Source organism: Amblyomma maculatum, chromosome 1 (assembly GCF_055883805.1).
Source record: "Amblyomma maculatum isolate TAMU_Amacu chromosome 1, ASM5588380v1, whole genome shotgun sequence".
Lineage (NCBI taxonomy): Eukaryota > Metazoa > Arthropoda > Arachnida > Ixodida > Ixodidae > Amblyomma > Amblyomma maculatum.
The window spans coordinates 315,711,336-315,726,497 of NC_139344.1; the positions used below are offsets into that span (position 1 = coordinate 315,711,336).

At 46.3% G+C, this 15,162-nt stretch overlaps 1 protein-coding gene across 5 annotated transcripts in view; it reads right to left on the reverse strand.

Moving 5' to 3' along the window:
* The window catches only part of Kdm5 (Lysine demethylase 5), a 155,568-nt gene that overhangs the window by 67,528 nt on the left and 72,878 nt on the right, over positions 1 to 15,162 (reverse strand). For all 5 annotated transcript variants that reach the window (XM_084605930.1, XM_084605799.1, XM_084605861.1 and 2 more), the window contains 2 exons: positions 6,671 to 7,007; positions 1,410 to 1,601 (listed from right to left, as the gene is read on the reverse strand). In XM_084605930.1, the coding sequence (XP_084462056.1) occupies positions 1,410 to 1,601; positions 6,671 to 7,007 (529 nt within the window). The remainder of the gene's footprint in view (positions 1 to 1,409; positions 1,602 to 6,670; positions 7,008 to 15,162) is intronic.

The window sequence follows — 15,162 nt, forward strand, 5'->3', positions numbered from 1 at the left end:
ATCAACATTGAGAGCGAAGAGCAGACTGGCTACTCTGACTTGGAGAGTGAGATCACTGCTGGTACGAACATGCGCGATGACAGCGACGATAGCGACGACGACACCGACGAGCCTCCCCGAGCACCTGCTCTTGGTGAAGTTATCGGATCGCTGAACGTTATCCGCAGTTTTGTTGAGTGCCGCGGTGGAAGTTCAGAGATGTTTCGTCTATTTGACCAACTCGAGAGCATGACCTTAGGAGCTGCAAACTACCGGACGCGGCAAACCAGCATCTCTGATTACTTTCAGTAGTAATTCAAAATATGCCGAATAAAGGTAACACGTTCCTGCAACGAATTTTTTTGCCTAAGTCTTATTTCTTGGTGTGTTCGGTTAATTCGAAAACCCGCTTAATTCGAAGATTTCTCGCGGTCTTATGCTCTATATCCACGTATGTAGACAGCATGTCGGCCAGAGTTCTGTTTAGCCGTTCCACCAAGCCGTTAGTTTGCGGGTGGTATGCCGTGGCCCGTCTATGGCTAGTGTGTGTAAGGTTCAGTACAGCCTTAGTCATGCGGGCCGTAAAAGTTGCCCCGCGGTCGGTAATGATAACAGCCGGAGCGCCATGACGCAACACGATGTCGTGGACAAAAAATTCTGCTACTTCGGTGGCAGTTCCATTTGCGAGCGACGCGGTCTCAGCGTATCGGGTCAAGTAGTCTGTCGCGACAACAATCCAACGCTTTCCATTAGTTGACTTTGGGAAAGGACCAAGAAGATCCATCCCCACTTGTTGGAAAGGAGTTTGCGGTGGAGCGATCGGCTGAAGAAATCCAGCTGGTTTCACGGGTGGAGTCTTTCGGCGTTGACAGTCACGGCAAGTTTTAACGTAAGATCGTACTGAAGGTAATAATTTCGGCCAATAGTATTTCTCCCGAATTCTTGCAAGTGTACGACTAACTCCCAAGTGGCCGGCGGACGGTTCGTGCGTGCGTGCGGCCATTACACGCGTGTATACAGTAGGTACATGCAATAAGCTCTGCAGGACCTCCTTATGTATGCTAAGTCATCAACATTGCGGAACTGGACACAGCATACCTGTTGCCTTGCTGTAGGCTGTGTTTCAAGTAATTTTTGGCTGCAGCACATCTGACTACTATTATAGTTAAAGTATAAATAAAGCAAACATCCGCAACATTAACAGTAGAAGGGGTTTCTTCATACTGGTGAACACCATCTAGACTTACTCTTATTTCATTCCAAAAGTCTGTCCCTAGGCTAGTTAAATAAATAAAAAAAAAAAATTGAGCCTTCAGAACAGCATTTTAAAATAGGCCCTCTAGACCAATATGCAGCAGGTTGTTCAAAGCTTTTACTTGAGAACTTAAGTTTGATGGCGGCATCCTGAAAGAGCATGGAGGGAAATGCACCTCGGGAAGGTCCATGTCGAGTCCAATGCCAGCTTCGAGCAGCTTCTCAAGGCGCCATGACTCGCCCATCTCATCAAGGGTAAGCAGGTCGCGGGCACTGCTCTGGAAGTCAACGACCCTTTTCACAAGGTCACAAACCATCGCCGACTCTTTGATCACGCAGGGAAGTTTGCAGAGTTGCTCATAGAACACCTGCAAGTAACAGACCCAATGATCAGAGACAGAACTACTGCATACCAGAACTTAGAACGAAAAGCACGCAAAAGACTAAACACCGGGAAAAAGTGGGCAGGATGGGCGCAGTGTGCCACATCCGTCCTATATACACTTCTTCCCTGTGTTTCGTCCTTTGCGTGGTTTTTGTTCCAAGTTCATGCATTACCAACTAGCCCTTCAACGTAGACCCCTTAAATGCATATCAGAAAAAAGCATAGCAGCAACAGAACAACAACCAATGATCTTGACTAAAGGCTCACCGTAATATCGTTTTAGCAGGGATGTGAAAATATTTGAAACTTTGAATATAAATAAAATATGTTTGTTAATCTGTTTATATTCAACTCTAAAAACTGATACACCAAAAATTTTCAAATTCGCCACAGTTTCACTTGTCACCGTGCACTGGTCATCGGAGCGATCGGTGCGGGGCACTGGTCAAGCTTTCGCACGGGTCCCCTGTTTTAGCTGATGTCCACTCGTGTGACAGCGTTCATACAAGCTCTTATAGATGACCTTCAAAACTAAGCGACTGAACTTGGCAAACCTGCCTTCATGCTCATTATCAGACAGTAGCCCAAAATCCATCTCTCTATGGACTAGGGGCTCTAGCCTGTTCACTGCGGTCATAACTAGCAAGAGGCAATCTTTTTGTACATGAAACAATTTTTGCTGATTTGCATGAATATCTGTTTTGTATGAACATTAACACAGGTAGTGAATAATCACAACAAATATTATTTTTCCCTAATCAGTTCATATCCAATTCTGTGTTCACCTTGCACTATTTGCATTTGGTTTGGTAGCAAAGCTAGCCAATTCATATTTGGCTGTCTCCAGACAATACTTTCCATACGCTCCAACAAGTATGCATGTAATAAACAATATTACAGCCCACAATGGACACAAAAAGAGCATGCTGTATTCTAGCGCACTGTAACCTATGCCCCGATATTTTGTGAGCACAGCCCATCAAATGTGTTTCTTGGGCAGGCACGAGATAACTTGTTCCAATACAAGGAATATTTAATAAGGAATGAAAAAACATCCATTCTCAGAAATCAATCCATAAGGTAGGAGCTCAGGTGGAATAAATCAATTTAAATCTCCAATATAGCATTCCTCAAAGCCCAATGTGTGGCTGTGGCACATAATACTAAAAATAAAAAGGCACAAAACCCTAAAATGTCACAATTCTTTGCTAGTACTGTTAACCTTTGAGTGTAGAACATTTCCAAAACAAAATTTACCCCCGTGTCAAATTTTCTTATTGCTGATTTTAAGCAAAATTGTGAAAGTCTGAAAATATATAGGGGTAGTATTATAGCCATAAGAGACTTTTAGTTGGGCGTACGCAGCGCATGCACAGATCCGTACGTAATGCAGCCTTGTCCTGCGGGCACACGCACGCATCAAATCCTGGCGTACGACCGTTGCTGCGTGCGTTGCGGGATGCATTGACAACATGGCGGCGCGCTGGCCACCCGCTTCAGAGAGAATACACCTCACCGCTGTTTTCTCAGATGCGATAGCTCACTCTAAACGGTGGAATTCTCTTCTATTACACTCACTCTCGCCCACACGACAAAGCATTAGCTACAAATATCCCTGGTTTTCTAGATAACTTAGCAAATTTCGAGCTGCTAGGCCTATCTCTAAGCTGTGTATGTGGTCGTCATAGCAACGACATTCCTTCTCAACCTTCTTGTCACTTTGGTTTGTGGCTTTCATTTCCTTCACTTTGTGAAGTTTTTCTCCTTGTAATTAAAAAGATTGATAGTGCGATTATTCACATCAATAATTACAGTTGAAAGTTTTTTTTCAAACCAGCGCCACGGCCGGTCTCGAGGGAGAGCGCGCTTCTCTTCTCTTACGGCCTCACCAATGGGGTTCATTTCCACCGCCCACCGCGCCTCGGTGGGGTCGCCACCGCCCCACTGCTGCGCCTCTGCTACTGCCGTTCATGCGCTAGGGAAACGCACGCTCGCTCTTCGCTCCGCCCGCTTCAGTTGCAACCGACAGGTCCTGACATTTCACCCGTTATGGTTTATACAAAGACGTCATAATTAAGATTTATCGTGTACGAGGAATAAAATATAGTCAACACCGCTCACGCACGCACCTTCGTCAGTGCGGCCGAGCACGATCAAATGAGGCTGGTACACTTACTTCATTTTTTGCCCCTAAAATTTGTACAGAAATAAATTTATCAGGCCATGCAGTGTTTCTTCGAAAGCTGTAAGCAGGTGCAGCGCGACCTGACGCGAGTGCATGGCAAACTGTTGGCTGGAGATTCTGTCAACCGCTTCTGTTTTCGTTTAGAGCAAAAGGCACCGGCGAAAATTCATGGCGCGTCTCAGATTCAGAGTAAGGAACAAAATTTACGCATATAGTTAAAATTACAGTTGTCTAGTGGAGTGAGCTGTTCTAGCTTCTTTCAAAACAAATCAGTCGGTTGAAAGACAGAATATGTATATGTAGTCATGCGACTGACGCACGTATGTGCATAACAGACGTAGTCTGTTTAACGGATAGATAAACAACTTTTAATCAAGAAAATGGGCACGAACTGTTGTGCCTAATTGAAAAGAGCAGCAAACAAAAAAAAAATTGTCCTTCATTGTACTACATATTCATCAAAACATGACCTGCGGCTAGAAAATTCAGTCAATATCTTCCAGGCCGGTTTGTTCATAAAGGGAGCTGGCCTGTAATTCCTCTCTGTCACTTTCTTGGCATAATTGACAAGAAGGATTCTGATAAATTTTTCAGATATCAAAGAAGCGGACCTTATAGGCTGTTGTTCATTCCTTCAGGGCAACTCATCAATGGCGAATTCTCAATTGTGCTGCTTGAATCAGGATTTGAAGTACTTCGAAAGCATTTGTGTGTGGTAAATGCACGTTTCTTTTTTTTTGTTGTTGTTTTAAGAAAGCCTTGTCCAATAGGGCAATAAACTCAGGTTTCGGATAATGCAGTCCACTAGAATTCTTGTCCTTGTAGAAGAGTGTACATGGGGCTGCTTCTTTCACTAGTTTCAAGAAAGTTAGCGCAGCGTCACACCCGAGGTCATAACTTATCAATGTATCCATCGATGTAAGCTAAACCAGAATATGTGACAGTAATAAGATGACAGGAAATGCCACCACAATTCCTTCATTTCCTCGGTTACTGATTGCGGCTGAGCAGAAATGATTTCTTCAGCATCGATGAAAACTGCCTTGATTTTGCTCCAAGATGAAACCTCCGTCTTGACAACGTAGTCAAGTGCCACTGTTATGGCCCTCGCATCTAGCATGTCGTTCTCTCCGCACATTAGCCTTACTTTCCCTAAGAGAGCCTCAATGAGGCCACTATTGAGTTTCCTGGTGAGGACGGAGCAGACACCTTTCCCCAGGAGGTATTCTACCACTTGTACAGTAGACTCGTGATGAACAGCATTTCTTGAAACGTTTCTTTAGTAAAAGTTTCCTTCTTTACCGCTTTAGAAGTTTCTTGGATGCTTTCGATATAGCAAGTGAACTCGTTAATTGTCAGCCACTGCAATCGAGTATCACTAGCTGTGTCATTTATTAGCCTCTTTTTTGCTGCTTCCAGCACAAGTGGTGTCATGAATATCAAACAATTTCTTTATTGTTTTCATAACAAGCATAATATCATGTAAAATTTCATTAAAACAGCGTTTCTTTGCAAAATAAAATAATGTTTAAATACAACACATTTGGTAATATATAAATTATAATAACATTGAAAACTCGCGAGAAACCGCGTCTGCCGGGGCAAAGGCCCCCAACGCCTGGAGAGCTAAAACTCCGCAAGGCTTAAAAGTCTTTACTTTGACTGTTATACTATACTTTATATCATGCAAGCAATTCAACTTACATTACATTTTTATGAAATTATTTTCATCTTCGGTGCTATATATGAATGGTTTCGCATCTAGCGCTGAAAGACGGTTTTGCTGTTGCAGATGAGTTGCTGTAATGTTAGCCTTGAAGACGCTTCGATGTGATCACTGCTCATTGTTTTGTTTTTCTTGTTTTTTTTGCTATTCTTGTGCAGGCTTGAGAAAAATTCAGATTAAAATGGACAAAAGTAGCTACCATGCCGCAATGCATGTCATATGCTTGTCGAACGTTTGCTGAGCGACAGTGTTTTTATATAAAGACTCTGTTCACGTGTGTAGTACGCTGACGACATGCTGCTGCAGTACCTACCTTCCGTGTTCTTTCATTTCGGGGCTGCACTCGCCACGAAACAAGCGAGCGACAGCGCGAAACCAGCGGCAACGGACAGCGTAACTCAAGAAGAAAAGTTTCCATTGCTCCCATGGCGATTGAGAAGGCCGTAAAAAAGAGCGCGCGCCCTCCCTTGAGACCGGCTGTGCCAGCGCACACATGCTTTGACTTATTGTCACTAGATGGCGCCACCATGTACACCGCTTGTGGCGGATGCTGCGGCACGGCCAACTAAAGGTGTCGTGTTCGCGACGTAATAAAGATAGAGATCAATTTTCGCGTTTCCATTGGAGAAAATGGAACCACAAGGGTGAGTCGTCGCAAACCACACATACTACCAAAAGTCTTTTTTTTTTTTTTTTTTTTTTTTTTCTGCAAGATGTTAGCGTAAACAACCCTTGAAGGCCTTTATGGGCTTCTGCTAGCATCACAAGAAAGACATATCAAATTTCGTGCATCTGTTGGGATCGTTTGCGCAGAGAAACCGAAACTGTGATGATGCGCCTCTGCAAACAGAGCGCAACACGATGGACATGGTCAGTTTTCTTTTCCTCCGCAAAATGCTAGCATAGACAACATTTAGCACCTGTACATTCTAAAACATGGCAGCACCTCTCAGTAAGAAAGCCTTTTCAAAAGGGCGCGAAATTTCAAACGCACATGGCAAAAACCCCACGGGATGAAATTAACACTACAGTACCCCTACAGCAAGAACACTCAAAGGATCAAAACACCTGTTGTAACTGGTGCAGCGATGAGCAACTAAAACATGGTTAGGTAGCACACCACAAAGCACAGGCAACTTACTTGCAGTTCATCCAGGGTGAGCCGTGACGTGTACTTGGCATCCTGCGACTGTCGGTTGCGCGTGCGCATCTTCTTGCTCAGCAGCTGCTGGGCAATGGCTGACGTCTTCTCGGACTCTTGCACAGCCACTGTCAGTGACTGAAGAAGTTCCGTTGGTGGGAAGCGCTTCTCCTCAGCCTCCTGAACCAGTTCCTTCAACTCCGACAGCTCGAGCTTCTCATCATCGTCTGTGGCCTCCAGGGCAGCCTTGACCTTGATGGCCCAGTTGTCAAACGACTCGGCACGTACCTTGAGTCGGTGCAGCATGACCGGCAGCTCGTCTAGAGTGTAGCGGTACCTGCACACAGGCCATTCTAGTCAGTACACACATTGTTTCACGCATGTATGGTACATATATTATGGTGAGGCTACCCAAATGTAATAGAAAATAATATGCCTCTGCCCGTGCCATTAGGTATAGGGAACCCAAGCTCAAGTTTCACCGCGCGATGGCAGCGCCGCATTCCTGGCATGGCGGCGAAATGTGAAACGATGGGATGTCGCCGGAGCACACGCTCCGCTAGCTTCCTGTGCATGTGCGGCGATCGAGTTGCGCCTGGCGGTTATTTGGCGATACAAAAACGCTTCCGCTGATGCGAAATGGAGGTACTAAGTAGCATTGTGTCATGGGTAGCCACAATAGTAGGCGAAGCGCCAAAAGACGAGGCTCACGTGTGGAACTTTGCCGATTTCATTGGAAGCGTTTCCACAAGACCTGTTTTCCAACCGCATGACAGCATTCTGAGAAGTCTCGCATTCTTTGTGGAAACGAAAAGGGCCAATTTTCCCCTTCTCCATAAATTCAGAAATGTTCGACAGTTGACAAAGACGTCTTAGAGAGGCATCAAAAGAGTACAATTGGTTTAACACCGTGTATACGAAGTGAAGGGGGTGGAGGATTATCCTGCTCTTCGCTCCGCGCGTCTTGCTTTGCCGATTTTCTGTGCTCTCTCCCTGCTTTGCGAGTGCTCTACAGATATCCAGATATCCAGCGTGCGATGTCCGCGATCGACAATGATGTGTGAATGTGCCCTACGACCAAGAAAATATCTAGGAACGAGGCCTTTTTTTTGTGTGTGTGTGTGTGTGTGTGGGGGGGGGGGGGGGACATGCTTGGCTGAGCCGCTTTTACAGATTTCCGCAAATTGGCCAATAAATGAACCAACATTATTATTAATCATAACAAAAATATGTTGGAAGTGCAATACAAAAGCGATCCTAGTTATGGCTCAATTGACACTACTCGAACGGAGCACCCTATTCGCGTCACTGGTTTCGTAAATACTAACCAAATATAAATGAACCACAACCATTTAGTAAGAACCGAAATAAAGCACAATTGTAGTAGAAGCTTGGATTCTACCACCTTCCTTCCGAGCCAGCGAGCCGGTTATGTCGCGTGCAGCGTGCGGAGCACGCATGTACGTGCTTTTGAGACTGCTAGCGTTCGTGCCTTTGAAGAAACATCTCCTTCGGACTACAGCTTTTCTACTGCAAGATTTGCTTTAGTAACGTCATAATAATAAAAACAAAACCGTATATAGATCTCATGCTACAGGCCAAAATGATGATCAACAAGCGAGCAACTTTATTTCAGAGTACTGATAATACTTCCGCAGTTTTTAAACATACTATTATATACGACAATATAGTTACATAGCTGACTTATCTCGAGATAAACTTCCTATGTTTTCGCTAACGTGAGAAACGCATTCACAATCAATATTTACTCATCGCCGTCTGTCGTCTGCTCTACAGTGCAGACGTGAATAAAACTTTTCTCGCCTATAATTACGTTTCCTCAATGGAAATACGCGGCAGGTTGTCCAATCAAGACGAAATGCAGGCGGCATATCGCGATGCGCCTGCAGGGGCGCGCCAGGGCACGTGCTCCTCGGCACAGTTCGTTCTTCGCAACGAGTGACCTTTCCGGGAGCAGCTTAAAAAAAAGCGCAGTCTCGTCCACGTTGTAGACATCGCGCATCTCGTAGCCATCCAGCTGCATGCGGAAGCTTTCTGCCCACTTCTCGCAGTTCTCTACATTGACGGCTGCTTCTTCGCCCGACAAGGTGTGGCAAACAATCTGGTGGCGGTCTTTAAATCGCTGCAGCCAGCCACTGCTTGCACAGAAGTCATCGTGGCCTAAGACGCAAGCGAGACTTCTTGCCTTCATTTGAAGCACGGCACCAGACACAGGCAGGTTGCGCACTCTAACATCCTTGAACCACGCGAACAAGGCATCTTCAACATCCTGGTGGTGACAATACCTGACGCGCTTCCTGTCGTTCTTCACGGCGCCTGCAGAGTGCACGTTTTCTATCTTCTGCCTTGCGCTCAGTATGGTTGACAGAGTGCTAGGCGCAACGCCGAAGTCTGCGGCAATCTCTTTCTTCTTGCGCCCGCTGTCGACCACCCTGAATATTGTTATCTTTGGTTCAAGAGAAACTGCTTTGCGTTTCGGTGCCGCCATGCTGCAAGACAACGGCATGACCTCGAGGAAAGTGAACACATGCGCGGGTCAGCAAAAAGTAGGGGCAGGGGCAAGCGGGCGGTGGTTCGATCACGTGCAGGTCACATGCAGGCAGCCGTTGATGCTAGATTCACACGCGGTCCCTAGATGGCGTGGCGTGCTAAAGCGCGGGTGATTCACACATATTATAGGTGGAGGCGACGCGGGCGGTGGTTCAATCACGTGCCGGTCACATGCCAGGCAGCCGTTGATGCTAGATTCATTCGCGGTCCCTAGATGGTGTGGCGTGAGGCGATTGATAAAACCGAAATTTAGCATTTTGAAAATTTTTTTTTTTTTGCTTCTTTGCGGATTTTGAGTCGTGTGAATACGAAATATGCTTCGTTATAACCGATTTAGTGTCAAATTTTAGTTTTTCATTTCGTTATACAGATAGAACTCCCATAGAAATAAAGCACAGCCAACCAAACTTTGCTTTTACTTCGTTATATCCGATAATTCGCTGTATCCGTGATCGTTATAACGAGGTTCGACTGTATATCGTAGCGGTGTGCGAATACTCGATATCGAATTGAATATCGTCAGATTCGATTTGTTAAACGAATCTAATAGTGGAAATTGAAAATTATTCGAAACTGTTCGAATAACTTTGCATTAAATTCTTCATTTTTTCCGGACGCAATAGTACTGTGGAACGCCCTGCCAAACACCATCGTATCATGCACTGATCGCAAATCATTCAGGATAAAATTAAACGACCATATTTCGTGAAGAAATCGCTGATGACGTCGGCAGAATTGTGGGCCGCGGGGGAGGCAGCGCTTACCTTGTCTTGACTTTTTTTACGTGTGTTTGTAGTTCTGCTGACGTTGCCATCGATGACGTACCAACCGGCTCAGTTTCACCAGTTTCGTGAAAGCGTTTTTCTCATGCAAATTTTTATAATATTTTCGGCGTCATTTACTTACGGTATACTGTTTTTTTTTGTTTTTAAAATTATTTCGTCTAACCCTTGCATTATTTCTCTTGTTTCTGTTTTGTTTTTGTTCGCATTGTATATTGAGTTTGCTCCCCCCTTATGTAATGCCCTCGGGCCTTTAAGGGAAAAATAAATGAAATGAAATGAAATGAAATGTGTCGAATAATTTTCGAATACGTTTCGAACAGCTCGCATGAAAGAACGCCTTAGTTACCTCCGACCATTCTCTCGAAGGCAGCGTCAATTCTGAGCACGCACAGCTTGCTGCCGCAATCAACCTACACGAGAAGCAGAGATCACCGTTTTAGGGAGCCTACAGGCTTCAGCGTGGCTGTGACACAATCCATTCATATGGAAACATTCATAATGCAGACCATAAAATTGGACGTATCGTCAATCGCGGAGCACACTTCTCATAGTCGCGCCATAGCTCACACATCTCTAATATGCCGAGAAGTGGCGCTACATGTTTCATCCCTGAAAATATGATTCACCTTTATCATCAATAGTTGAGGTTAAGTTTATTATGCGAGTGGTGCATGACATGACAGTTGCATGAATGTTGTCAGCTCATACTCATACATCTCTTCACTAGATGTGTCCGGTTGCCTAGCGCCAGCTAGAGGGAAACACGCGAGCTAAGTGAGAAAGAATGAAAGCAATGAAAGTCAATGAAACGAAAAGGACAATGAGATCGCGCACTTGGCGATAACTAGTTTGAAGAGCCGACAGCAGGGGAAGCGCCTCGGGTGACGCAGACGCAAATCGAACGGAACAGTCGCTAAGCCATTCGTAAGCTTTGAGATATTAAATCATGCAATCTAGTTCCCTAAATAGACTCGTTGAAACCTAATTGTTGTAGATAAAAACAACAAGCAACTGACAACGTGCATAGAGATCAGTGGTTGCGCCCCTAGAGGAGATCAGAGTTTCACCTTTTCCCGTCGCATCTATTACTCCACGAGTTGTAGCGCCGTAGCGCCGTACCGCAGCACCGCCGCTGCTCCTGCCCACAAGCCACAAGCAAAACAGCACTATACGGGTCTGTTTCCGCTTGTTGTTTTCAGCGCGCCGATCGACGCTGCTGCTCCGACACCTCTTGCTGCCACGTTATGAATGAAAGTAAAACAACGACAGCGACCTGCCCAAAGAAACGCAGTAGTGTTAGGGATTTCTACAAATGTGTAGAATCAGGCTCGTCCAATTGCATCTTGTGCGAAGCGGTTCTCAAAACGCCAGCTAGCACAACGACGCCTTTGATAAAGGAGCCTCCAAACAAAGAACATAAAGTGCTCAATATCTTCAGAACTAAATGGCTTACATAAAATTCATGTGCATATTTGAAATCAGCACAAAAAGCTGCATAAATGGTATAACTTTCATCAAAATCTACCAGTAAATAAAAAATATTGTCTTAAAACCAGGGTCCCCCCTTAAGTAATAACTGCACATTAATCTAGTCTTGTACCTACATTTTCTGTGGGATTTCCCAGCAGAGTGAGTGCCTTAATCTAGTCAAGCATTTTTTAAATTTTTGATGGCTAGTCTGAGAAAGTCTTGTCTTAGTTGATATGATGTTGTTCGACTGATTCCATGTTGACAGTACTCAATTTCTAATTGTGCGTTCTAGTAGTGCCAGGCTGTACTTCTAACAATTTATTAACCCTTGCCAACTCTACTTGGCTTTACCGAACGCTATTTTCTTTTGCTTATGGCACTGTGCAAAAGATTTTTTCAAGGATTTAGACTATCTCACCTGTAGTCAAAATTGACACAGCTGTACATTGTTGTGAACTATATATCAAACAGACACTTTTTCATGTTTCGTAAGCAACATACAAATGATATGAACATAACTTTGTCACGTTCGACCACAACACCGTTGTCCCTCCAACACCACTCTGTCCCGACGCTCCACTTCCCGCGCAGTTCGGCCCGTGTCCCAGAGTCCCTTCTTCACGACCCATCTGTATGCATCTACGCCATCTCGTTCGCTTCCCGGCAACTGCTCACTCGGCCTCCGAGATCAGCACCTCCACACTCGCACACCACTCGGCCTCCAAGATCCGCACTCCTACACGCGAACATATCCCCTTCATCCCTCCCTCGTGGGATTAGTCCGCTTATGCCAACGCTCCTCCCTCACAACTCTCCCCCCCTTGAATCGTGAAGCCGGGTCAGAAGAAAGAAGTAACGGTTCGTGGTAGAGGACCAGCTGATTGGCGTGGGCGATAGTTCGGCGCCGTCCCGTAGCAGGATCACTCAGAAGGAAGTCATTGTCCCCCACTCGCTTGACCACACGATAAGGTCCGCCTCGCCGTGGCGCCAACCTAGCCGAAACACCTTTGGTCGCATCACTCAAGGTGTGAGTATCCAAGAGCACGAGGTCACCTTCCCTAATGCTTGTTGGCTGCCAATGACGGTCATAACTTGACTTCTGGGCTTGCCAAGCAGCGGCTTGATGCTCCTGATCATTCCTGAGGGCTTCTCCAAGTACCTGCCGGAGTTCCCCAGCAAGGGCATGGTGCGCTGCTTCTGGAGACTCGGTGTCTTCCTTGTCATCCGCGGGTTTCCAAGGAGTGCGCAACTCTCGGCCGTAACAAAGCAACGATGGAGTATATCCGGTGAAAACACTCTCTGCAGTACGCATGGCAAGGCCAATCTCGGGGATATGTCAGTCCCAGTCCTTGTGGTTAGTGCAGTATGCTCGTAAACACTGCTTAATCGTGCCATTGTGACGCTCAACTATTTGGCTAGCCGGCCGGTAAGGAACTGTATGCCGATCCTTAATTCCCCAGTTTTTCAAGAGATTGCGCCATACTGCACTAACGAAGGGTTTCCCATTGTCACTGGTGATGGCCACAGGTGTGCCATGGTGGCAGAAGACTTGCAGCATGCATTCTAAAATTTTTGCACTTGTGGCAGCTCGTAGAGGAAACAACTCAGGGAACTTGGTGAACTTACCTATAACTACTAGCAGGTATTTGTGGCCACGAGGTGTAGATGGCAAGGGTCCAATAATGTCAACGCTAAGCTCTTCCATAGGTGCTGTTGCCCGTTGACTGCTCATAAGGCCCTCGGGCTTCTTGCGCCGGGCTTTTGTGCGCTGACATACACCACAGCCTCGCACATACTTGGATATATCTGCATGCATTCCGAGCCAGACAAATCGTGCTGCCACCCGCCTCAATGTCTTGAAAAATCCACCGTGGGCCGCAGTGGGGTGGTCGTGCATCATTTTCAGTGCAAGGTGTTTAAGGTGGGAAGGTAGCCATGGTACTTTTTTGTTGCCTCTCTGCTGGATGAGCAGTCCGCTGGATGCCAGTTCTGTAGCTTCTGCCAGATCCTGTAAAAGGCGGCGATCAGGGTCTGAAGTTGGAAGCATGGTCCCTTGGACAACAGCTTTCAGTTTTGAAAGATTGCTGTCGCGAGCCTGCTCTTGTACGAGTTGTACTGTGTCGCTTAAGAGTGTAGTATCCTCCTCCGAGGCAGCTGCGACTTGTTCTAGTGTAATTTTCTCTTCAGGTCCTGGTGCAGCCATGGGAAACAATTTTTCATGCAGACCGTCACATGGGTGGTCTTCACCCTGGAGGGGCGCTATACTCAAGGCATCTGCGGGAATATTTGCTAGTCCTCGCCTGTGCTTGATTCGGCAATTGAAGCCCTGCAGCCGGAGGACCCAGCACAGGAATCTGGGTGAGGCTTGGTCAGTGCTAAACATCCATGATAGGGATGAATGATCGCAATGAACCTCAAACTTCAAGACACGCTCTGAATTTGTCCACTGCCCACACCACTGCAAGGCATTCCCACTCCTGGACAGTATAATGGCTTTCAGACTCTGTGAGAACCCTGCTAATGAAGGAAACAGGCTGCAGTCCATCAGGGCCATCCTGCAGAAGCACCGCTGCAATGCCAATTATGTTGCATCCCACAAAGGGTCTGTTTATGTCTGGGAGGCTTATAACTGCATCATTAGCCAAAGACTGCTTGAATGCAGTGAAAGCTTGCTCTTGGCGCTCTTCCCACCGCCATGGCTCATTTTTCTTCAGAAGGATAGTGAATGGATGTGCCGTCAGTGAGAAGTGTGAGATGAAATTGCGGTAATAACCAGCAAGGCCCAGGAAAGCCTGCAACTGTTTAACCGTGGTGGGTCTTGGGTACTCTGCACGCACTTTATCTTCGTCCAGTCTACACTGCCCAGGGGAGATGATGTGGTCCAAGAACTTAAGCGACTGACGGCAAACCTGCACTTTGTCCGAGTTAATTGTAAGACCAGCCCTATCAATGCGCCGCAGAGCCTCCCTCACATGCTCAACGTGGTCCTCAAGCGTCTCAGAGTAGACGAGAACGTCATCCAGGAACACCATAGCAAAGTTATGATTGATTCCCTGTAGCACTCGGCCCATTAGGTTCTGGAAGGTTGCCGGTCCACCTCCCACCCCGAAGGGCATCCTCGTAAATTCAAATGTACCATGATGACAGATAAAGGCCGTTTTTGCTATGTCGGAATCAGAAACAGGAATCTGCAAAAATCCTTGGGAGAGATCAAAGCTCGAGAAGCACACTGCGCGACCCAGATGCGCTAGCAGCCAATCTGTTCGAGGCATCGGGTATGCAGGTACCCTGGTGCGTGCGTTCAGTGGCCGGTAGTCTACAGCAAGCCGGTAGCCTCCAGACTTCTTAGCAACGAGCACAGGGGCACTAGTCCAGGGGCTAGTGCTATGTCTTATAAGGCCCTGCTCTAAGAGGTCGTTTACACAGCTCTCAATTATCTTCTGCTTTTTTACTTTTACAGGACGCAGCCTGCCCATCACCGGTGCACTATCCCGTGTCAATGCAGTGTTGAGCAAGGCTGGTATGTCCAAGATTTGTTGTAAACAAATGGCAAAAGTCATCGAGCACTTTACGAACGCTTGGTAATGGTTCAGGTGTGATGGCATGGTGCTCCCTGTGCCCGTTCTTCAAAGAGATTGTGCAAATAATAAGACTCGCAGTCTCCGT